General features: G+C 50.3%; 1 protein-coding gene across 5 annotated transcripts in view; it reads right to left on the minus strand.

Annotated features, from left to right (window-relative positions):
* The window catches only part of Ntng2 (netrin G2), a 59,433-nt gene that overhangs the window by 27,834 nt on the left and 7,476 nt on the right, over positions 1–24,123 (minus strand). For all 5 annotated transcript variants that reach the window (XM_051185010.1, XM_051185008.1, XM_051185009.1 and 2 more), the window contains exon 4: positions 4,837–5,480. In XM_051185010.1, the coding sequence (XP_051040967.1) occupies positions 4,837–5,480 (644 nt within the window). The remainder of the gene's footprint in view (positions 1–4,836; positions 5,481–24,123) is intronic.

The raw sequence follows: 24,123 nt of genomic DNA on the forward strand, positions 1-24,123 counted from the left end.
TCTTCTCTCCCAGTGCTTCCCCGTCCTGGGGGCTGTTTGGGTTTGTAAACTCTGCTAGCCCAAAGGCACACTTCCTCATGCCTCGCCAAGGTTCCAGGATCTAGGCTGGGTGTGGCCAGGACATCTTCCCTGTCCTCCATTCTCTCCTGCCACCTGAATAAAGGAAGAGGGCACACTACAAAGTCATCATTTCATCAACAGCTTACACAGTGCGGAGATCAGTTCTATGGCTCCATATTGCAAGTGAGGAAACTGAGGCTCAGGCAGGTTTCCATTTGGCAGCTTGATTCCTGAAAAACCCCCCTCTGCTGCTCACTGGAGGGGCTTTGCAAGGATACTGCTTTCTGGACCTCTCTGACACCTGCCACATGGGAGCCAATTCATGGTGGCTCTCTCTCTCTCTTTCTGAGACAGGGTTTCTCTGTGTAGCCCTGGCTGTCTTGGAACTCAAACTCACAGAGATCTACCTGCCTCTGCTTCCCAAGTGCTGTGATTAAATGTGTGCCCCACCACCCTCTAGGCTCATGGTGGGTCTTATAAAATCTCCCTGGAAATTCAGGGCTCTGCTGGGACAGGCTGAGTGTGTCCCTGCTCCACAGGAGCCTGGATGATCTCATTCCTCCTCCAATGCAGCTTTTGGCCCAGATTCCCCACACTTTAGAACCAGTCTCTCCTGCCCAGATTGTGCACCTGAGCTCCCCCACATGCAAGAGAAAATAGCTCCCATCACCTTCCAGCCTTCCAGGAATGGGCCCTGGGGATGGGGCTTCAGGGAGGCAGAATCCCAGGGTCCTGGTGGCAGGATTTCAGTCTTAGCCACTGGTGTGATCCTTCTGTCAAAGCCCTGCACACCTCTGGTGCCCATTTGTATTAACCCTGCCAGGTGTCTCAGATCCTGAACTTGAGACTTTGGAGAGGAGGTTGGGACACTGCCTTGTGGTGTATACTCCTTCAGCATTTGAGGTATGAAGTCAGAGCCAGGTTGAGAACCCAGGGGTCCATGAGGCCAGTGGCTCACTGTGTGAGGCCTGCTTGTCAATGGATGAGGTTGGACTGGGATCCTGGTGGCCTGACATTTAGTTCAGTGGAGACGGGAGGCCAAGAACAGTACTGAGCCTGCAGGGTGAGCTCCACGGGCCTGGGTCAAGTCCAACTTGTTCAGTGCTTCAGCCTGGGCTCATGAGACCTCACACACTTGATATCCACTTAGGGGTTATTCGCTGCTATTTTGTCAGCAGATCACAGAAGGAGGCAGGTGTCATGGGATGAGGAAGCCCTAGAACCTGAAAACACTTGGGAACTTCAGGGGCTTCCTCTTTTGGCTCCCACACTTGCCTCGTGCCATCTAACCAGACTTAATTAATCAATAACCAAGCTGTTGCTTTCCTGCCAACCAGCCACCTGAAGAGTACTTATTCTGTCTGTGAATTGATTGCCACACTTTTGCCACCACGACAGAGAATCCCTGTGCCCACAAAGGCTGAGTGCCAAGAGAATGCTGGGATGGCCCTGCCACCCTGCTGTGGAGACTGTGGTTCCCAGTGGCCCCAGTCTTGTCTCAGATGGAAATGAGAGGGCCAGAGAGCAGTGTGCAGGGGTGAGGCTTGAACCTTAGGTTACCAGAGAGATGGCTGTTACTCTGCTGGGGCTTAAGGTACATTAGGTCCTGACAGCCACCACCACAGGAGAGAGCCCTCGGCCCTCTAAATCAGGGTCTTAGACATACTGAAGAATAGGGTCCCCTGTAACAGTGGACTGTGGTGATATTTTGTTTATGCTTTAACAAATAAAGCTTGCCTGAAGAGCAGAGTGCAGAGACACCAACTAGTTAGCCATAGAGTCTAGGCAGTGGTGGCACTCACTTTTAATCCCAGCACTCGGGAGGCAGAGGTAGAAGGGTCTTTGTGAGTTTAAGGCATCCTGGGCTACACAAGATTGATCCAGTCTAAAGGAGAAACAGAGCTAGGCAGTGGTGGCTCATACCTTTAATCCCAGTATTTGGGAGTTGTATGCCTTTAATCCCAGCAGCAGGGAGGTGTAAACAGGAAGTAATGTGGCTGATAGAAGAGAGGAATATAAGGCAGGAGGGGACAGGAGCAGCCCATTCTGTCTGAGGATTCCTAGGGACAGAATTGCCCCTTTGGTCTAAGGATTCACTAGAGGTAAGAACTAGTATCTGGCTGCTCTGCTTCTCTGATCTTTCAGCACTAACCCCTATATCTGACTACAGGTTATATTATTGTTATTAAGACCAATTAGAATTCATGCTGCAGTGGACACAGAAAACAAGCTAGGGTTCTGAGGGCCTGGGGATCTGGATGCTACCTTAAGGAGCTAAAATTAGTGGGCCTGTGGTTCCTGCTACAATACCTTTGATTGACAGCTCAACACCATTTAGAACCACCTGTGTGACAGACTGCTGGTCATGCCTATGTGAATTATCTTTTTATTTTGTTTATTAAGATGAGATCTCTCTATGTAACCCTGTCTGTCCTGAACCTCCCTATATAGACCAGGATGGTCTCAATCTTACAGAGATCCCCCTGCCTCTGCTGGGATTAAAGGTGAGTGTCACCATAACCACCTGTGGGGATTATCTTGATTTTGCCAGTTGAGCTGGGAAGATCATTGACTATGAGCGACTACCATTCCTTACCACGGATCCTGGACTGCGTAAGTGGAGAAAGGGAGCTGCGAGGCAGCCTGCATTCATTGCTGTCTGCTTCCTGATTGGGGACATGATACATAGCAGTGGTTCTCAACCTTTCATAGGGGTCTCCTAAGACCACAAGAAAACACAGGTATTTGCACTGTGATTCATAACAGTAGCAAAATTACAGTTATGACGTGTCAATGAAAATAATGTTATGGTTGGGGCTCACCATAGCATGAGGACCTGTATTAGAGGGTCGCAGCATTAGGAAGGTTAGAAACCACTGCTCTACAGCTGTGACCCTCCCCACCATAGTGGACTGCTCTGTGAACCATTTTTCCCCCCTTGAGCTACTTTCATCAGGGTGTTTAAAGTCTTTCTTAGATTTACTTATTTGTATGTGTGTAAATGCTTTGTCTGCATGTATGTTGTGTTCATGTAGGTCAGAAGCATCAGATCTCTGGAACTGGAGTTAATGATGGTTGTGAGTCACTGTGTGGATGCTGGGAACCAAACCAGGGTCCTCTGAAAGAGCAGTGAGTGTTCTTAACTGCTGAGCCATCTCTTCTGTCCCCTTTCAGGGTATTTTGCCACAGCAACAGGAAAAGGAATGAAGACAGTGGCCATCTTTCACATGGCTTCCAGAACGTCCCAGATTTGAAACACTCTGACCCAAGTGAGCAGGAACTAGAAATCACAGGCTCCCGCAGCACAGGCCACAACATACATCTGCTTCTTTCTGCCAGTTTTGAGCCTGACTCTACTTTCTGACTAGTCACCTTGTCTCCATCTCCAGGAATCCACACACATCAACATGAAAGAAATCAAGCTGCAGCATGAGCAGCAATCAAGAGTGCTGCTCACCCTGTTTATCCCACCCACCTCACCCCATCCTCCGGGCAAAGGAGGGGACTGGCTGGAGGCTTCCCCCACTCCATGCCTCCACACCCTTCTTCTCAATCCTGATCAGACTATGGAAGCACACACAGGCATGCTGTATGTCTTATAAAAGCTGAACAAGGAAGTAGGTAAAATGGGTAGAAATGATGCAAAGCAAATACAGTCCTATTGTATAAATGTCCCAAATGTATGTGTGTATATATGCATACACACACACACACACACACACACACACACACACACACGCGCGCGCAAAACAACAGCAAAAAGGAAAACCACCAAAAGCTCATGGGGCACGTGGGGCAGCTAATGGCTTTTCCTCATAGCAGCACAGGGCCCACTATGAAGAGACATACAAGATGCGAGGCCCCAACAGGGCCCCAGATGCTGCCTTTGCCCCTGTTATGTCTCATCACCTTCAGGCCTCACACTGCCCTGTCAGCCTGCTCCCACCCTCTGGTGCCATTCCTTTGGCCTCCATTCATTTTATTTAATACCTTTTCTTTTTCTTTTCTTTTTTATTTTTATTTTTATTTATTTTTTTGAGACAGGTTTCTCTGTAGTTTTAGAGGCTGTCATGGAACTCACACAGTAGATCAGGCTGGCCTCGAACTCACAGAGATCCACCTATCTCCCTCCTGAGTGCTGGAATTAAAGGTGTGCTCCACCACTGCCCAACTAATGCACTGCACACTGGGCATGGCTGTGAGCCCTTTGCCATGTCTGACTCATCTAAGTACCCCAAGGTCCAGAGGGAAGCTCCCCTGTTCCACAGGTGTCTTGGGAATGAGGACTTCTCATAAAGCCAACACAATAATCTACCGAATGAACAAACTTTCTGGATGATGCCCTCCACCTGCCTTCCCTGGCATTGAACACCCACACAAGCTCTCCCAATTACATCAAAGTTTGGGTATCTTGACTGCATAGGCAGTCCTATGATGTAATACTATGTGACATCTGAAGCAGTTGACTTCCTTGAAATCAGGTGGCATCCTGAGAACAAGGTTATATCTAGTACCAGGCTGACCTAAACGTTCCAGGAATCAGGTGACAACCTAAATGTCAGGAGACATTCAGGTACCAGCTGACATCCCAGGAAAGAGATGATCTCTGGGTACCCAGATGACATCCTAGGTAACCAGGGACATCCCAGATATCAGATAACATCCCCAGGAACTAGGTATCATTCTTATAATTAGGTGACATCTCTAGAACCAGGTGACAACAGTCCAGGAAAGAGCTGACATCCTCAGTGACATCCCTGTGGCCCTGGGCCTTACCTGCCGATGACTTCTATATTGGAGATGGCATAGAAGTACTTGTAGAGGTTCTCCCGCTGCACGTAGGTGCCTCCCAGCGCCGGGCGGAGCAACCGCATGCGCAGGTCAGTGAAGGTGAAGAACTCCTTGAGGCCCTTGGCGCTCTCCAGCCTCGTGTACAGGTTGTCCATGTTGCGCAGGTCAGGGCCGGCAAAGATGGCAAAGCGGTCCCTTACCTCAAAGCGCACATGCTTCTCCTTCTTGGACCCTGCCCAGCGTGAGTACTCCTCCGTGCAGAGCACCCGGTGAGCACTAGAGGGTGACATGTCTCTGGCTCGGCGGGCAGGCATGCTGAAGGCCTCCATGCAGTCCTCTGCATAGAACTGGTAGGGCTGCCAGGTGCGGCCATTGTCCAGGGACTTCTCGAGGACCATGACAGTGGGCCGGCCATACTCAAAAGTCATCACCACATCATCCGTCAGCTCCACACTCTTGTTCCATGAGAGGGTGATGTTGGCCTCCAGTGGACTGGGGTAGCGACTCCACGTGACGCTTTGCCAGTAGGTGGCCAGTCCCTCATCTTCCCTGTCAAACATAAGCCGGGGTGGGTGGGCCAAGTCGGGGTTGGAGGCATCACACTCGTTACTGCACAGGTAGGGGTTCTCCTGCAGAGGAAGAGCAACCAGAAGTAGATGCTGATCACAGGGTAGGGCCAGTGTATGCTTGCCCAGTGCCTAGGCATTTGCTAGCCATCACCAAACCCCAGATGCAGGCAGTGGGAAGTCCCACATGGATAACAGGTGCCTGATAATGAGATAATGGGTTGGGGTGGGCAGAAATCGGGACTCTTAGATATTCTGTACTCTTGACTATGTGTTCTACAAGCCCATAACTGCTCTGGATGGTAGACCTATTAATTAACAAACAACAAACCCTGCCACTGACAGCCGCACAGTGCCCCAGTCCACATAGCTACTTTGATGAATATTTCAGGTGTCTGTGCAGAGACAAAGTACTTGGATCTGAGTTAAAAACCTCTCACTCTCTAATGAGCCATGAGGTCCCTGAGGGGGGTGGACACATTGCCACTATCCCCAGCCACCCTGGCCAGCAACATTGCAGTCAGCCACTGGCCATGCACTTTGATCCTCCGTAGCACAGGGCTGGTGCCTGGCTGCCTAGAGCTGCTCGGTGGGCACAGCTAGCCTGGGGGGTTCTCTAAGGCAGGACCTACAAAGCCCTGACAGACCAAAATAGCTCTGTCCTTAGCACCCTGTGGTGCCAGTGTCCACCCTACCTGCCTGGCCCTGATGATGGGTGGGACCAGAAGAAGCCTTGGGGGTACAATGAATTTCCCACCAGTCTGGCATCTTACTGAGTAGAGTGGGAAACTGAGGCCCAGGGAAGGCAAGATGAACCCAGGCCTTTTCAAGTACTTCTGAGAAGAAGCCAAGCCCTATCAACCCTCCCTCTCCCTCTCTTATTTCCCCTTCTTCTCCTCCCCTCTCATTTCCTTCATCCACCCCCTTCTTTCCTCCTCCTGTCCTACACTGCCTCAGTGACACCCCCTTTCAAGTGTGGCACAATGGCAACGGAGACTTTTGTTACTTCCTCTGGTGTCTCATGCTGTTGGCCTGAATGGGAAGGGTCTGAGTGACCTCCATAGGCTTGATGCCAAGCAGAGGCTAAACCCAGTGAGCAGGAGAAGGGCTGGAGGAGACTGGCTGACTACAAGGTCACCCCTAAGCCCCCTGCCACAGGTAGCATGAAGGACACTCTGAGCCCAGGGCAAAGTACCCTGTGGGTGCACTGGGAGTGGAGTGGGGAGGCCACATGCTTATTGTTTGTACATGAGTGAGGGAGTTGCAGGACAGCTGATTCAGCCTGGGTGCTTCCCCACCCCCTTTCTCCTATTTCCCTATGCTTATCTGGGGCTCATCTGTGTCCCCTCAAATTCATTTGTTAATGCCTAACCCTCAGCAACCTCAAAAGGCAGATGGCTGTATTTTTTTTTTTTTAAGATGAAAGAGTTGGCTGGGTGGTGGTGGCGCACACCTTCAATCCCAGCACTCAGGAGGCAGAGGCAGGTGGGTCTCTGTGAGTTTTGAGGTCAGCCTGGTCTACAGAGCAAGTTCCAGAGAAACCCTGTCTCAGAAAAAAGAAAAAAATAGTTGAAGGACCCCTCTGGTGGTCCTTTTTCTTCTGAGAAAGCAAAGAAAAGGGGCTCACACAGAAACACGGGGCATATGCACACACACCTGGGGGAAAGGCATGAGACGGATGGAGGTGGCCACATACACCATAAGGAATGAGGCTGCAGAAGGAACCACACCTCCAGCAGTAAACATCTTTGCTGAAGATGTCAGCTCCTGGCAAGCTCATCCTAGTGAGCCAAGTGGGAGGGGTGGCAGTTCAGAGGGGTGTTGCTGACCCTGGGTTTTCCAGGGTGTTCTCAGGGACTCTTTGGGCCTTTTCTATCAGCCTTGTTTTGTTGTTTTTACCTTCCTCCTAAGGCCATGTCCTTTCCCAGACCACCTGGTCCGTGAGTAATTTTATTAATGTCTGCCCATCTCATATTGACTGTCGATATTCCTGTCACACACACCTCCCCTCTTCCCCAGCTGCTGTGAATCATCATACCTCACCTTTTTCCTGGATCTTTTTCCGGCCCCCTGCCTTACCTACCACCAGCCTGCTATTAGTCCTGGGGTGGCGGTGGGGAGGCAGGGACAGTGTTCCTCAAAGCCATCAGCTGTTCCTGGCCACCCATCATTGAGAAGATGGGTACAGGGGCTTTGCCAGGGTCTAGGGAATGTACCCTGATTAAGGATACATGCTGCCCAGCCTGCCAGCCCCCTACCCCAGCCCCTGGGAAGCAGATGGTGGGACACTAATGAATCAGCCTGTGTATTTACCAGGCTCATGCTGGCTGCAGAGAGGGCTTTGCCAGCTACGAGTGCAGCAAATAATCCCAAGCCATGGCCAGCACAGTTCTCTCGTATCCTTCCCTCTTCCTCCCACCTCACAGCCACAATATCTCAGCATCCTATGTCACTAAGGAGGCACGGGCTGTGGACACACTGAGCCAACCTCTTTCTGAACACGCCTTGGCTCAGGCCCCGGCTTGCTTTCCATGCCACAGTAGGGAGAGAACTCCAGGGGAGTTCCAGCCAGCTCCACCCCCACTGGAGTGAGCAGAGGGACAGCTGAGGACAGCGGGAGGCAGCGGTGACTTTGCCAGCCTTCTGGGTCCCCAGCCCCCATGACTACAGAGCAGATTAAGTGTTAGTGAAAACAGCCAATGAACTGGCCTGACAAGGACAGTCAACATTGGGTGAGTTTCGGGCACCCTTTTACCTTGCAGAAGGGAACCCAGGTTAAGTGCTGATGTTATCAAAAACAGCACTTGCTTCTCTGGCCACTTAATGATTAGCACCCCAAAACAAGTACACACATACTTGATTTTAAAGACCTTGGCAGGGGTGGGGTGAGGTGGGGGTTGGGGCTTAGGGACTTGGGGCATGGCTCAGTTGGTAAAGTGCTTGCTGTAGGGACTTTATGTTTGAGCCTGAAAAACCATGTTTTTCAGTATACTTACAGTTCTAACTGTGGAGGCAGTAGCAGAAATAGCCACAGGGCCCATTGGCCAGCCAGCCTAGATTAATTGGAAGTTCTAGGCCAATGAGACACGTCTCAGAACCACGGTGTACCATGCCTAAAGAGTGATGCCTAAGGTTGACCTCTGGCCTCCACTCATATGTGCTCACCAAAACATGCACACACACATGCATTTCCCATACAGGATCTAGGGGCCCCTGGGACTCTAAGTCTGTGTTAGAACCCCCTGTTTAAGAGTGTGGGGCCATTAAGGAAAACTGGTCCTAAGATCTAAAAGCTCACCCTCTGGAAGCTTTGTGACCTTGAGAAAGCCACTTGTCTTTTCTGTCTGTTTCCTTGTCCTGTGTTCTGTGAGATAGAGTGTATGAGAAACCCAGGTGATGTCACCATAAGGTAGCTGATTCTTGCATGTCAACTGGTGTGGGGTAACCCAGCTGCCTTACAAGGGACAGAGATGGAGGTAGATGCTGACCTGGGGACTCCATGACACAGGCCACCTGGAACACAGACTAATTTAGTAACAGCTAGTCCAGAGGAGCTCAGTGATTGTAGGATCAGGGGCAGATGTTGTTATGGTCACTAAGTACATACCAGCCTGATGTCACTCCCCTGGAGACGATGGGACTGACTTTGGAAAATGCTGGGGAATCGGAGCTCAGCATCTCCGCAGTTTTCCTGTTTCCACACACCCCAAGCAAGTCACCTGCAAGGTAGGCAGCACAGCCACCCTGGACCAGCAGCACAGGGCACCAGGGTGGGGTAGGGTGGCATGGCAGGGCTCTTGCAAAGTCTTTAAGCAGGAGACAGACTGGTGAAACATTTTTTTTTTTTTTTTTTTTTTTTTTTTTTTTGTGGCAGGCTTGAGCACTTTTGACTCTGTAATGATTTTGCTTTTCTGTTATTTTGGGGGCAGGAGTCAGGGTCCAGGTGGCAAACACATGGAGGAACTCTGGGTGAAAGTATAGTGGGACAAGTAAAGTGCTGTCAAGCAGGAGCAGCCCTCATCTGGGAAAGCCCAGCCATGTGGGTCTCCAAACCCCTAACCCGGAAGTCCTCACTGGCCTCTTGGGGCTCGAGCAGCCTATGTTCAGGTGGTCTATGTCATGGAGTCCCCAGAGTCCCAGCATCTCCCAGCATCCACCTCCATCTCCCCTCTCCCTCCTCTCACAGGAATGGGCTGTGTAAAATTGCGTCTTCTGTGTGGTGGCATCACCTGGGTTTCACACAGCACACAGGACAAGGGAACAGAGGCTCAAAAAAGCCAAGTGGCTTTTTCAAGGTCACCAGAATTGGAACTGTCTGGGCTTGTGAAATGGATGGCTTCATCCAACTGGGCTTGAAACCCAAACCTGTGTGGGGACAAATTCTCAGTCACTGCCCATGATATGGGCCCACTTGGTGCTTCACAAGGGGCTTGCAGGGTAAGTCTGTGGTGGGCTAGGAGGGGCTGACGATCCTCTCAGCCACAGGCAAGTTCCCTGAGTGTGGATGAGCTTCCAACTTCTTCAGACCTGCTGGGTTTCAACAATGCTACCTCAAACTATGCATTTTTAAATATTTTATTTTTATTTATGTTATGTGTGTTGTGTGTGTGTCTATGCATGCCTACACACTCACATATGTGTTCAAGTGCCCATGGAGGCCAAAAAAGGGCCAGATGCTCTGGTGCTGGAGTTACAGGAAGTCGTGAGCTGCCAGTGTGGGTGCTGGGAATTGAACCCTGGTCCTCTGTAAAAACAGCCAGTGAATGCTCTTAACCACCAAGCCATCTCTCCAGCCCCCTTGAACTATTTCAAGTGGAAAGATTTGAGAAACTTTTATGCACCAAGGTTACTCCTGGCCCTTCTCTTCAGCAGGTTGTGAAGCCCTCACTGAGGGGGGGGGGCTGTCTGGGAGAATGGACAGGGACCCCTTAATTCTAAAGACATAGGATGTCAAACAAGAGTCTGAGCACCCAGGCCTTGCTAAGGTCCTCTGGTTTATGAAACTCCATCAGGCCTCTTACCCAGTTTTTCTCTTCTATTATCATCTCCCTCACACCAAGCGCAGAACGGAAGGAACTCTGCATTGGAGGCACTTGTCCTGCAAGTCTAATATGCCAAGTTCAAGCCCCAGTACCCCAAAAAGGCAAAAGAAGAGAACTGGACCCACAGTTATACTCTGACCTCAACACAGAACACATGTCCCACACCATGTGCTCACATTCACAATAATAAATAAATCAATAAAAATAAAACCTTAAACTATTATTATGATTATTTTCGGTTTTTTGAGACAGGGTTTCACTGTGTAGCCTTTGCTGTCCTAGAAGTTGTGCTATAGTCCAGGCTGGCCTTGAACTCTGAGATCTGTCTGCCTCTGCCTCCTGAATGTTGGGATTAAAGATGTATGCCAATACCACACAGAATTTTAAGTTATTTTAAGAATACACAGATTCAAGCCAGGCAGTGGTGTTGCATGCCTTTAATCTCAACACTCAGGAGGCTGAGGCAGAGGCAGATGGATCTCTTTATCTCTTTGAGTTCAAGTCCAGCCTTGTCTACAGAGTGAGTTCCAGGACAGCCAGGGCTGTTACACAGAGAAACCCTGTGGCCCCCCCCCTCCTGCCACCGGCAAAAGAATACACAGATTCACCCTGGTTCTATTCTTTATGAAGGCTCATGTGTCACATAAAACTTAAACTGAACACATCTGTATGCTTTAACCTATGTTTTTATTTCCCCCTTCCTTCCTTCTTTCTTTCTTCCTGTCTTTTCTTCCTGGCGCTAGAGATGAATAAAGGGATTCCTGTACACCATGCAAGTGCTGTAACACTCACCCACACCCCCAGTGCCCTAATTTTTCTTTTTGAATTGTTTATTTATTTGATGTGTTTGGATGTTTTTTTCTACATATACGTCTGTGCACCATGTACATGCCTGGTGTCATGGAAGCCCAAAGACATCAGATTGCCCAGACTGGAATTACAGATGGTTGTGAGCTGCCATGTGAGTGCTGGGAATCAAACCTGGGTTCTCTGGAAAATCAGTCAGTGCTCTTAACCCCTGAGCTATCTCTTCAGCCTCTTTTTTCTTTTTTTTTTTTTTTTTTTTTTTTTTTGATTGGTTTTGTTTAGTTTTTCAAGACAGGGCTTCTCTGTAGTTTTGAAGCCTGTCCTGGAACTAGCTCTTTTAGACCAGGCTGGCCTCAAACTCACAGAGATCCACCTGCCTCTGCCTCTTGAGTGCTAGGACTAAAGGTGTGTCATCAACACCCAGCTTCAGCCTCTTTTTAAAAATATTATTTATTTTATGTGTATAAGTGTTTTGTCTGCATGCATATCTGTATACCATGTGTGTGCTTGGTGCACGAGGAAGCCAGATAAGGACTTGGATCCTCTGGAACTGGAATTACAGATGGTGCTGGGAATTGAACCCAGGTCCTCTGGAAGAGCAGCCAGTGTTCTTAACTGTTGAGCCACCTCTCCATCTCTCTTCAGTGTCTTATCTTTGTCTTTTGATAGTTATTTTAGCCAGGAACATGGAATGGGGGAGGAAAATACACTATTTCTTTTACAAGTATTGGGTAAATTCCCTGAGGGCAGCAACCTTGTTTGTCTCCTTCCCCACTGAAGCCTTAGCCCCTGGTATCCTCTGAGGACTCAGGCAATCCTGATGGAATAAATGAAAGTCAATAAGGAGTTGGGGCATAGTGGCACACGCCTTTAATCCCAACACTTGGGAGGCAGAGGTAGAGGCAGGCAGATCTCTGTGAGTTTGAGGCCAGCCTGGTCTATATGAGGAATTACAGGCCAGCTGGGACTACACAGTGAGACCCTGTCTGGATACCACATGATGAGTGCTTGTGTAATGTGTTCCCAGGGATGCTGCATTCAGGAAAGAAATTAATTACTGGACCACCATGGATGCACCTGTCCCAACCCACAATTTCCTTTCTGCATCCTAGGGGGGCAGATTCTCCAATGCCCAGTGTCTCTAAGACAAGTAAAGCAACTGCCATTTATCCAAGAGGGAAAGGACATAGCCACCCCCAGCCTGTGCCACCGCCCCCCACACCCAGGAGGCTGACAGCCTGTGTCTTTGCCACCGGCTGTGTGGGCAGGCCCTGAACAGTTCAACAGCTGACAGATTCTTTTTGAACTTGGCTGCTGAGCTGTCAGCCTCACTGCGGGTCTAGAGGTGGTTTCTGTGTCCCAGGTGAGAAGCAGGAGACATCCAAGGAGTAGTCCAGGGTACAGGGTGCTGAGATAAGGGAAAACACAATACAGCTTGAGACTTAGGGGTAAAGTGAAGGTGGAGAGTCCAGAGGCAATCACATTACCCTTTCCCTTCTCTGTGGATTTGGGGAGAACTGGTCCTGGCCTGGACAGGCTGGAAGTCGATAAGCACATTGACTTCTTGGGTGCATTGTCCCTAACACTGTTACATATAACCTTGAGTTGGGCCTGGATCTATCTGTACTTCAGTTTCCCTATTCAGGAAATAACAGAGCAGGAGTTGATAGTGTCATCACTATCCTAAAGTCTCAAATTCTGCATAGCCCTCCTTCCCCTGGCAGCTTGGGATGAAGAGAACAGAGCCACCCCACCCCCCACCCCCAGGCCCAGTGGCAGGGAGAAAGCCAAGTGCTGGGGGAATTCGCCCTAACAAATTATTTCCTATTTCTTGGTAAGAAAAGTTGCAGTGCATGAATTATTAACAAGGCGGAAATGGAGATTGTGTTCGCTGCTGGTCCTAATTCGGGCTGCCCTGCATCCCAAACTCCCTCCTCCTTCTCTGAGCACCTCTCTCCAGCTAGCTCTCTGTATCGTTCTGTGGGTTCATTGATTACTTCCCTCTTTTTCCTCTGCCCCAGGCAACAGCAAGGTCACCTGCCTCACTCTCACGAATCAGCAGAAACCCATTCGAGTGGCAGCCATCTAGAGAGACTTATTCTGTGGGGACAATTCTCCCATGCTCTATCAGTCATGCAGGCAGGGGAGTACAAGCTGCCTATGCTGGACATGACCCCCAATCTTTCATCCTAGTAGAGCACCATCCAGAACCTTAGTAACCATGCTCTTTTTCTAGACCCAGACTCAGTGACCATATCCTTGGTAGAGGTCTACTCTGGACCTAAAGTCTCAGTCCATCTCCCAAGCCTGTCATGGCTTTAGCCCAAGTCAGAAAAACACTTCTTGGTCTTTCACTATGCAGAGCAGCTTTGGAAGAAGACACCTGAAGGTCTTTTTAAACCTACCCACCATTGCCTTCCTTCTAGAATCTTCTGTATGCAAGAGTAAAGTCCAGGAGAGCAAGGACCAGGACACCCCTCCTTTTATGGCATTCCCCAGAAATTGCTTCATGTAGCAGCATTGAACAGCCAAGCCAGGACTCTCATCGTGTTCTGAGAGCTGTATCCAGGTAAGGCCATGAGCCCAAAAAGCAGCTGAGGAAATGCCAACCCTAAGACTTTCAGTCTGTTTGGTGGATGCTGGTTCTCATCCCTTCAGAGGACCTTAGGACACAGGGTTGTACATGTGGCTGAGATACCTAGGAGATGGTCTGCTGGCTCAAGGTGGAAAGCCAGACACTGCTCCAACTCACACCGCCTGCAGAGACACAGCCTCAGTATGACTGGCTTCCTCCATCAGAGCAACCACAGGGAGTGGGGGTGAGGGTTTGCCAAGGCAGTGACTACATGAGGGTTAATCTCTCCAAGAGCTTGAAATTGTCTTTAAAAAAAAAAAAAGGCTCCGTTCTGCTTTGCCCTGGGCATATGTGAATTCTTCCCACAGCCAGACTTCCAGGAATGTTTGGGGTGGGAAACCCTTTCCCAGTTCTGAAGCGTGCCTGGCACTCAGCCTTATGGCCCCCACATGCAATGGATGTGCTCCAGGCCCTCAGTGCACCACCTACCGAGCAGACACACATAGGCCCTGCCCGGGAAGAGGGTGACTTCTCTACGTTCGCATGCATCTACACACAGGGTGCTCACTACCATGAAAACCCCAAACTGGATTGCTCTATTTTCAGAGACTTTGGCTGTCTATTTTGGCACATGCTCTACAATGCCTGTTCTGGGACCCCTTTCACGGTCTTACTTTCTCTCATTAGGCCACCAACATCTTCCATTCCAGTGCACTAGGTGAGACCAAGTCTGCCCCTCCTGACCTTTTCTTAGATAGAATTTTCATATCCCAGCTGGCCTCAGACACCCTACATAGCTGAGGTTGACCTTCGATTCCTGAACCTCTGGTTTCTACCTTTGAGTGCTGGGATGACAGCTGTGTGCCAGCGTGCCCAGTTCATGCAATGCAGGGGATTGAACCTGGGGTCTTGTGCATCTTAGGCACTCCCTCTGCCAACTGACACAAACGCAGGTCCAAGCCTGCCCCTTCTTCACCAGGAGCTCAGCAGGCTCAAAGGCTTCAGTGCTTTTGTCCATCTGTCTCCCACCTGTGGCATCTGCACACCCCATCTCTCACACTCTGGGTGGTTTGCCCTCCTCACCCACCCACTTCACCCCCATTAGGGGCTGCACACACCACATGAATGAATGGTTCAACATTTTTATTTATTCATTTTTTTTAAACAAGTAAATGAAAGGAGAGGAGGAGAGGTGGGAGGAGGAAAGGAAGAAAGGAAGCGAGAGGAAGGGGTAGGGTGGGGGTAGGGCTTGGAGAAGAGGAAGCCACTGGTAAAGTGCAGTATTGATTGGAGACTTAGAAAATGCTTAGAGGGTAGGAAAAGCGTCCTGTTCTTTAAAAGCCTGTGCAGGGCGTAAGCTAGACACAGGCAGCCTTCCCAGAGAGGTCCTACTCTGCTGACATGAATATTTCATCACGAGGGAAAAAGGCAGCAAGGATTCCAGCGCAGGGTGGGGCAAGGACAGCTCAGCCCCTCCCTCCACATATCCCTGGGGCCTTTAGAGCCCTCATTATTCCCACTGCTGGTGGCAGCTGCCCTGCTGAAGAGTGGGGCAACTGGGCCTTAGCTGGGGCCTGGGACAGGCATAGCCAAAGGGCAAGGTGCACAGAGGTGTAGTATACTTTAATCACCATTAATTGGTAAGGCTGTCCCAGGTCCTGTCGTGTCCCCCCAGGAGAACCAGCCCCTCAGTTTCCTCTCCCCTCCCATCCTCAACCTGACTCCAGGTACTTGTGTAAAGCGATGGCCTCCTGAGCCTTAGCACCCAGAGTCCCTCAAGTCCAAGCCTTGAACCTTAGTCCTGCCCATTTCCCCCAACACAGCTACTCCCTCTGCTCTCCAGCCTGCCTCTAGCCAGCCTCAGCTTCCTCTGGGTATATGGGGAGGTGCTTATGCCTTGCATGTGTTTATGGGTGTGTACACATGACGGTGGTGGTGGTGGTGGTGGTGGTGGTGTGTGTGTGTGTGTGTGTGTGTGTGTGTGTGTGCGCGCGCACACACACACACACACACACACACACACGCTCACGAAGGGTAGAGAGCAAGTTTGGCATTTTTCAGGCACCTTCTATTTTTTGTTTGAGACAGACCTCATGGGTCTTCAGTTTGTCAAAGGATACAGGATAGCTGGCCAGTAAGCCCTATGTCTGGCAGGATTTCACTTAGCTCTGCTTCATGGCCTGTATCACAGGCACTTGGTTTACAAGTGAGGGAGTTCTGGGGATGGAACTCAAGCTTTCATGCTTACTTGGCAAGTACATTGGCAAGTACAAGCAGCTGCTCTGCTTCCCTTCTCAGGCTGGGACACCTCTATCTGAAGGCTCCACCCAGTGGCAGGTGTCTGAATAAGCACCTCTTCCTGAGGACACCTCCCTGGCTCTGTCCAGCAGCCTATTTGTGCACATAGAATGGCATATTTGGTTAAGAACAAGTCTGTGTGATCTCCTCAGGATGCTCTGGACAGGAGTGGCAAATGCAATGTGTTCAGGGTTGCAGAGTGAGAGCCCCTTAAGTGGGTCCCCTCTCTGGGTCCTCAGCAGCCAGAATAAAGGCTTAGGAGTGAGTGACACAGCACCCACACAGATTGGGGCAGCCCCTGCAAAAAGGGCCATGGGTAGTTTTCTACTGTTCTTTGGGGACTTAAGAGGTGTGGCAGAGGGACAAGTAGGAAAGCCACAAGGGGGGGGTTTACCTGGATAGTTACCAGCTTTGTAGGTGAAGCCTCAAATGGGGGCGGGGTGGTGAGATTGGGCCAGAAGGTACAGATTTATTCTTTTAGTCAATCATCAGCTTCTTGTCAGCTATTTAAATGATGTCACTCCAGAGAAGCAGCTTCAGAATTTGCCCGTTAGAACAAAAGGAAGGGATATGTAACAACATTCATGTACCTTAAGTCCATTGATCTACTTCAGCGGGGAAGCAAACCAACAAAACAACTAACTAACCAACCAACCAACTAGCCAACTAATCAACCAGCCAATCAACAAACCAATTAGCCAGCTACCCAATCAACCAGCTAGCCAGCAAACCAATTAATCAAGGTTTGTGTTGTGTTAATCACCCTGTGTTGTTTGGCTGGGCATACGTGGGCACGGGGATTGTGACAAGCTCTCTAGTAGTCCCCACACTACTGAGAAGCCCCAGTGAGCAGAGCATCTGGAGCTGTGAGAAGAGCTTCCTCCTGGCCCTTGCCTGCTCTAGTCCTGGGTCACTGCTACCCACATATCTTTGGGGCCTTTGAGAAAATCACTCCAAGGGTAAGGAGATGCCGGGCAAAAGGAAGAGAGCACAGACACTCTCACCCACCCCAGAGTAGAGGTGCTTCTCCCTTTAGGACCTGGGGATAACCACATCCACTGTACAGACCTAGGCAGTGGACAGCTTATGACTCTTCTGGAAATTCCAGAGTGCCAAGAGCAAGGGCACTGCCTCCAGACCTGGAATAGTGGGCAATGGCATCTGGATGCGGGCAGTGGCATTAAGGGGACAGTCTGTCTCCCAGCCTCCTCATTCTTATACCTCTCCCTAGGTAGAGAGGATCCCAAGAACTGGGTGAGCAGGTGAGCAGGCAGGATTGCCCAGTGCCAGACAGTTAGGCCTGGAGACCCTTTCTTGCCCGCCACTCCCTGCACCCTCTATTTTTAGGTTCATTACTGTCCACTGGCGGGTATAGTTTCATCACTCCATCCCCAGAAACACAGATCAGATTCCAGGTTTGGAGGAATAAGCAAAGCTACCTCGCTTTCGATGGAGCTGGTGCGTGGGAGATTGCATGCTTCCAAATAGACGTGGAGCAAGCGAGTTATCAAATAAGTGGATTAGCAAGCTCCATCTCAGCTCAAAGAGCAGTGGGCGGGAAAACACAGCATCACTCCTCCTCAACCTCCTTCCTCCAGGGCTGATGGGGGCTCTGCTCATCCAGTGTGCATGTGTGAACACACACAGATGATAGCTCCCTCCGTTTCCTTCTCCTTCTGATATACTCAGAGAGACTACCAGCAGCCCTGTAGCCTAGGGTAGACACTAAGGTCTGGGCAGCCCAGCATGTTAGAAGCTGTGTGAGCTTGGGCAAGTGGCTTAACCTTATATTTTAAATAGGGTTTTCATATAAAGTCTACTATGTTTTCTGTGTGGATTCAGTTGAACTAGTTTATGGTAACTGCTTAGTATACACTAGGCACTCAATAAATGTGGCTGTTGATGAAGGGTGTGGAACCAGATCTTTAGATAGCAAGAAGGTGCATGCTGACTTTTCTGAGGTTAAAGGCCCCTGTAAGTAGGGTCCTTGTGAATTGCATCATTGGCCACCAAGGGCCACAGATGAGGCTGTCTGGGATGTGTCCTCAGGTTTTGCAACCTTGTGTTTGTATGTGTACACACGAATGTTTGCACACATGCCCAGATCCTGTTCTGGAAAGCATGGCAAGCTCTCAGAAGGTTTTGTGGGCTGAGTCAGGAGTTGGTTTCTACTTTGGTCCCCCTCAGTTCACCCCCAGTGCCTGGGTGGATGCTGTACGAGTATGCAGGATGGAAGAAGTCAGGAATGCAGGCAACTCAGATGTCCATACTCAGATCTCCCCATTTGTTCTTCCTCTTTTTGGGGAAGGTGGAAAGGTTCCCTAGCTACCACAGAGGGCAGACCTGTCCCAAGGAGCTGGCCAGTCATCGCCATCATATCTGCCTCACAATTGTTGGTGCACTTTGTCCCCCCAGCACCGCTGACTCGTCCTCCTGCTGCCAACTGCCTCTTGATCCCCCAGAGAGAGGGCTCTCGCTAAGAAACTTCAGCTTCCCCAGCCTCCTCTTCACCTTTGCCCAGAAACCGACAGTGTGCCTGGTGGAGGGGACGCACAGGGTCTTGGTTCATTTCCACTTATTTCCCTGGGCAGTGCTTCCAGTCAAGTGAACAAATGACTTGGCAGCAGGAGGGAGATGGAAGAGGGACTGAGGAGGTCTGAAGGGTCCCTCGAGACTTAAGACAAACTGCACTGGATCGTCTTTACAGAAGGGGCTGTTGTAGACATACACACACCCCTGCCAGGGTTTAGATCTGGTTATTCGACTGGGGGTTCTATTTAAGCCCCTTCCTACCAGCCATGTTTCTCTGCAGCTGCGCACAGTCACAACAACCATTCAGAACTGTGTTATAGAAGAAGGCTTGCGGGAGACAGTGGACAAGGCTATGAGAAGGATCCCAGCTTTGGCTGTGTAGCTTTGGGTGTCTTCCCCTCTCTAACCATCCCTGTACCCATCTGTGTGACAATCTTATAGAGAGGAGGATAAATTTACATATATCAAGTGTGGTGGTAGCCATAATATGTATGTTGCCTGGGGAGATGGGCCAGTATATGGCGAAGGAAGGGTGCATTCCCAGAATCCTACTTCAAGGACCATCAAAGGTACCAACTTCAGTGATTACATATGTTCCCACCATTACCCTATCCTGCCTCAGCCTGACCATACACCCTCATGGTAAGGCCACAGGAGAACCATTGCTCACAGGGCTTAGTGTGAGATCAATCTCTGTCTCCTGGGGTCTTCAAGATCCAGCTCTGAGAGGTACCTCTGGTGATAGAGGCAGCAGTTTGTGAGAACTCACCTAGGTGAGTCAGGAAGTGAGCTCATTAACCCTACCAACCATAGAGGAGCAGCTTCAGCCCTCAGCTGGCACAAGTGACCTCCAGGTGTGTCCCATGTCTCCTACCATATGGAGGCCTGGGGGCAGGGTCCAATGCCCCCCCCCTGGGCTTGGATTCCACTAGGAACCTAGCTAGGGATGAGGTGAGTCCCGGGGACTTGAGAACAGTGCTAGAGGGTTAGCAGCGGCCAGCCAGCCACTTTGCCCGCCCTGAGTGTTGGCACCATTGCAGTGTGCCTCTAGGCGGTGGGGTTCCTCTGGCCTTGGGCAATTTCCAATTGCTCTTAAGTTTGGAGGGATCTTTGTCTATATTTACTAGCATCTGGGTGGAAACAGTCCTGGCTGATTGGAGGAGAGGAGCATAGGGGAACCTGGAGAGCGCGTGAGGGGCTGGAGAGAAACATGGCCATCCCACCCACCCACCCACGACCCTCCCCTACAGAGTCAAGCAACATCCCACCTAAAAGACACATTAGGAGAAACTGGCCCGAGAGTGCAGAGGTAAGCATATGGTGTGGCTTCCTGTTCTCAGGCCTCACCGAGGCCCAGCAGCAGGGAGTGCCCCTCCCCATTGCCACTCTCTCCTACCCTCTCTGGGTCTCTGGAACCTTCCAGGCTGTCCGTCTCTGACTCCTGCCCCTATAACCTTGTCATGCACGTTGACTATGGGGTCATCTTTTGCCCACTGTCTCTTTATGTATGTTCCATTCGCTCTTCTTGCTGATTCTAGAATGGAAACAGGCCCTTTCAATGGCATTTCTTTGATGTTAGCTTTTCACGCCTTGCCTCACCTCATTCCTAGAAATGTTCTTGGAATCTTGGAAGCATCACCCCCATTTCCAGATGAGAAAGCAAGAGCTTGGAATCCCAAGTTCCATAGCCCAGAAGGGGGTCAGCCTCAAAGTCAGCATAGGAGAACTTGTGTGTTAGTCTGTCCACCAATTTCCTGTCTCATCTAAAGCCATAATACTCAAAAGGAGATTCTTAAAAACTAAGGTGGGGTTGGGGACTTGGCTGAGTTCGTAGAGTGTTCACTTAGCAGGCACAAAACTCTTTGTTCAATCCCCAGCATGGCTTAAACTACATGTGGTGGCTCATGCCTGTAATCCCTGCACTTGTGAGGTGGAGGCAGGAGGACCAGAAGTTTAAGTTCATCCCCTGCTACATAGCAAGTTCAAGGCCAGCTATGGCTCAATGTGTCCCTGTCTCAAAAAATAAGTAGATAAAAAATAAAATCAGGACATGGTCAGAAAGGAAGCTGAGCCTAGAAAGGCGGTAGGCCCAGGGCACCCGAGTCTTTGGCACTCTGGGGAGATATCTCTTCTGGTTCCTTTGTGTCCTTACTACTTTGCAGCTGCTGCTGCCCTCCTCAGGTGTCTGAACCCAGCTGCTTCCTCCCAGAAATGTCAGAAGCACCAGTGACCTCCATGGGTGTGGCATTCCATGGCAGCACAGCTCCATCCTCTCCTGTCTGTCCCCAGCAGGAGACTTCTCTGTGCAACAAGATGACCTCCCAGGGTCTATTCTTGTCCCCCTGGCTGTAGCTAAAAGCTAGTGCTGGTAACTCCAAGACATTGCCACTGAGTTAAGCAGAGAGTTGGCAAACCCTTGGCTTTAACTTGAGGCTGATCCCACAGCCGTGGGCAGTGTGGAAGTGAGGGGTCCCATCTGTCCTGGGTCCTGATCAGAGCTCTAGGTCTTCCTCAAGGCTCATCATCCATCGCTTTCCCCCAAAGAAACCTCCCTGGACCATGACATCCCTCTACCCACCCATCCATTTGTCTATCAATGAGTCACAGGCACTAAGATGAGAGAGAGGCACTCTTGTTAGAGCCCTATGACAGGCACTGCACTGCTGACAGTGTCCTGAGTGTGGTCTCCTACTAGCCCCAACCTGAGGACACAAGCTTACATCCCATGCTGAAGATCACATGGCATGGAACTGCAAACTGTCATCTTCCTGGAGACTTGTTATACAAATTGATGTTCATATATGTTGACATGGGAAATTCCAGGTGCTGGAGACTAGCTAGGGGCCAATGGTCAGATCTCATTCTGACTAAGCACTTGCTTCCTTCTTCAGGAAAGTGATGGAGTGAGCAAGGCAAGCTCGTTGAGAAACCAAGGCTTAGAGAATGTTCCTTTTATAATACTAGCTAATCTGGAATTCACTTGGCCTTAAACTCACAGAGAACTACTTACTCTGCCTTCTTAGTTCTGGGGTTAAAAGCATGTACCACCAAGCCTAGCTTTTTTTTTTTTTTTAAGTTAAGAATTGTATTTATGCATATGGTTATTTTGCCAGCATGTATTTCTGGGTACCATGTGTGTGGAGTGCCCATGGAGGCCAGATCTCCTGAATCTAGAGTTACAGATGGTTTTCAGCCTCCATGTAGATCTTTTGCAAACACAGCCAGTGTTCTTTACTGCTGAGACATCTCTCCAGATCCACAAAACTCCCACCCTGGCCCCAGTTATTGAGGCAGGGTCTCATGTCGCTCAGGCAGGCCTTGAACTTCCTATGAAGTTAATGATGACCTTGAACTTCTACCTCCATCCACCAAGTGCCACCATGCCTGGTTTGTACCTAGGGCTTTGTGTGTGCTATGCACTCCACAGCCACAGCCCAGTGTGGAGAATTTGAATGGCTTATTCCAGACCATGGAGCCCAGGGGAGTAAGATGGGAGTCTCACCAAAATAGGTCCCTGCCACTTTCTGCAAGCAGTCACTGCATCTCACTCACCAAGAGTGAAATAGACTCCAGCCTTGGCAAGGTCCACCCTGCTTTTAAAGTGTTCAACCTGATGACCTCAGTGCTGGACCTAAAACCTTTCTCTCCAGACCCGTGGGTCCCTCTTGCTCTTTTCTTCCCTGGGCAGTAATCCACACTCAAAGCTGTAGAGATCTCAAGGAAACGGCAGGCCTCTTGAACCTTGACAATAAGCTTCCCCACTGTAGGCTAGACCTTGCCTGTGTCTTCATGCCCTGCAGTCTAGCTTAGCAGGCTGGGGCAGGAGTTAGGAGTCTGCATTTTTGGCAGACTGAGGCTGGGGCCCAGGGACCATACTCTGGTAATGAGGTTACAAGAAGGCTGGGCACACTCCATCTCATCCATCACCCCTAGCTGTCCTAAGGGCCAGTCCCTTGGCATAGAGAAAGGCATAAAGGCTGTAGGCAGGAAGCACTAGACACTGCCCATCCAGGCTCCAGTGTGCTTGCCTCATGGCTGAGGGATCCAAGGAGCCCTAGCTGCCCACCCTGTGAAAAGCCCTTTTCTGCTGGCTTCCTCCACCTCTTCCTCTCCCCTCCCGGGGTGCCGCTGACCTGCAATTCCCATTGAAATTCTGCCCTCTGCGGAAAGCTCATCCCTATTCATTTTCCTCATGCGTTTACAGCCGATAGGTTTTTATTTATTCATTTATCTTGTCTTTTATTCCCCCTCCCCTTCCTCACCAGGCTGGAATTTACAATTCAGTTCTCTAGTGGCCTTGCTGAAGGACGGGAGAGCAGGGGCTGCACCGGGACTGAAAAGGGCAACTACTCCTTTGTCCCCTCTTGTACTCTCAGGGTGTTCCAGGGTTCATGCTCTGGTTGTCTGGGTGCTGGATCAGGCAGGCCCAACCTGTTAGCAGCGGGGTTGCCAGAGAGCAGGGATGAGCTGGTCCTGGCTGAGAAGAATAAGAGGGCACTGGGTGGTCTGGCTGCCACCAGGATGCCCTCTGGTGGCTAGTTAGCCACACCTGCTCCGGCTGAGGGCGGTTAAAGTCCCTGGGCATCCATCTACCACCTGCTGCCTATAGACAAGAGATGCAGACTGTGCTGTGGTCAAGGCTGGAGTGAAGCAATATATACCAGGGAAGCAGAGAAACCCAGGAAGCCACCGAGGGAGTAATAACAATGGTTGACGTAAGACAATTATGGCCGTTGCACACCGAAGCGCTCCCTGGCCCAGCTGTCTCCCTGCCAGCTCAGCGACACACCTACATTATCTTTTCTATTGAAACAGGAAGAAAACTGAGGCTCAGCCAGGTCAGCATGCTCAGAGAGGGAAGCCAGACACCTGGTGGGTGAGCATGTGCTCAGGCCGCAGGTGAGTTTCTGCCTTGCCTGCTGAGCTTCTTGACCTTGGCAGGACTTAGGCAATCTTTCTAATACTTAAAAAGGGATTAGACTGGGGTTTACCTCAGGGTAGCCTCAAAATGGTTCAATGACACATGCCTACGGCCTGCCATGGACATGCCCAGGAAGGGCCTCAGTAAAAAGCAGTATTGAGGTTCTCATACAGACTGGGTGTGATGCCCACCTCCCTGCAGAAGCTAGCAGTTTCTGAGGGCTGCCCTGTGCCTGCCCCTGTGGCATTCCATTCTCCTTGGTCTCACATTTGTAATGAAAGGTAAAGATGTACTTGTCTGTCGTGGGGACATTTACATCCATCAGACAAGTGCTAAGATGCTGAGGCCTCACTCAGCCACACTGGGGTTCCTTCTGGATGTTCTCACCCATCTAGACCCCAGAGGTCAACCAACGTCAAGACCTGGAGGGGTCATCGTGGCCTTGCCTCTGGTGGACCTCTGTAGCCCCTATACCCTTGAGTAGAAGCCAGTTCTGTGACTTTTCCCAACCCTGGCGATGCTTAATATTTA

Source organism: Phodopus roborovskii, unplaced genomic scaffold, assembly GCF_943737965.1.
Source record: "Phodopus roborovskii unplaced genomic scaffold, PHOROB, whole genome shotgun sequence".
In the NCBI taxonomy this organism is placed as follows: domain Eukaryota; kingdom Metazoa; phylum Chordata; class Mammalia; order Rodentia; family Cricetidae; genus Phodopus; species Phodopus roborovskii.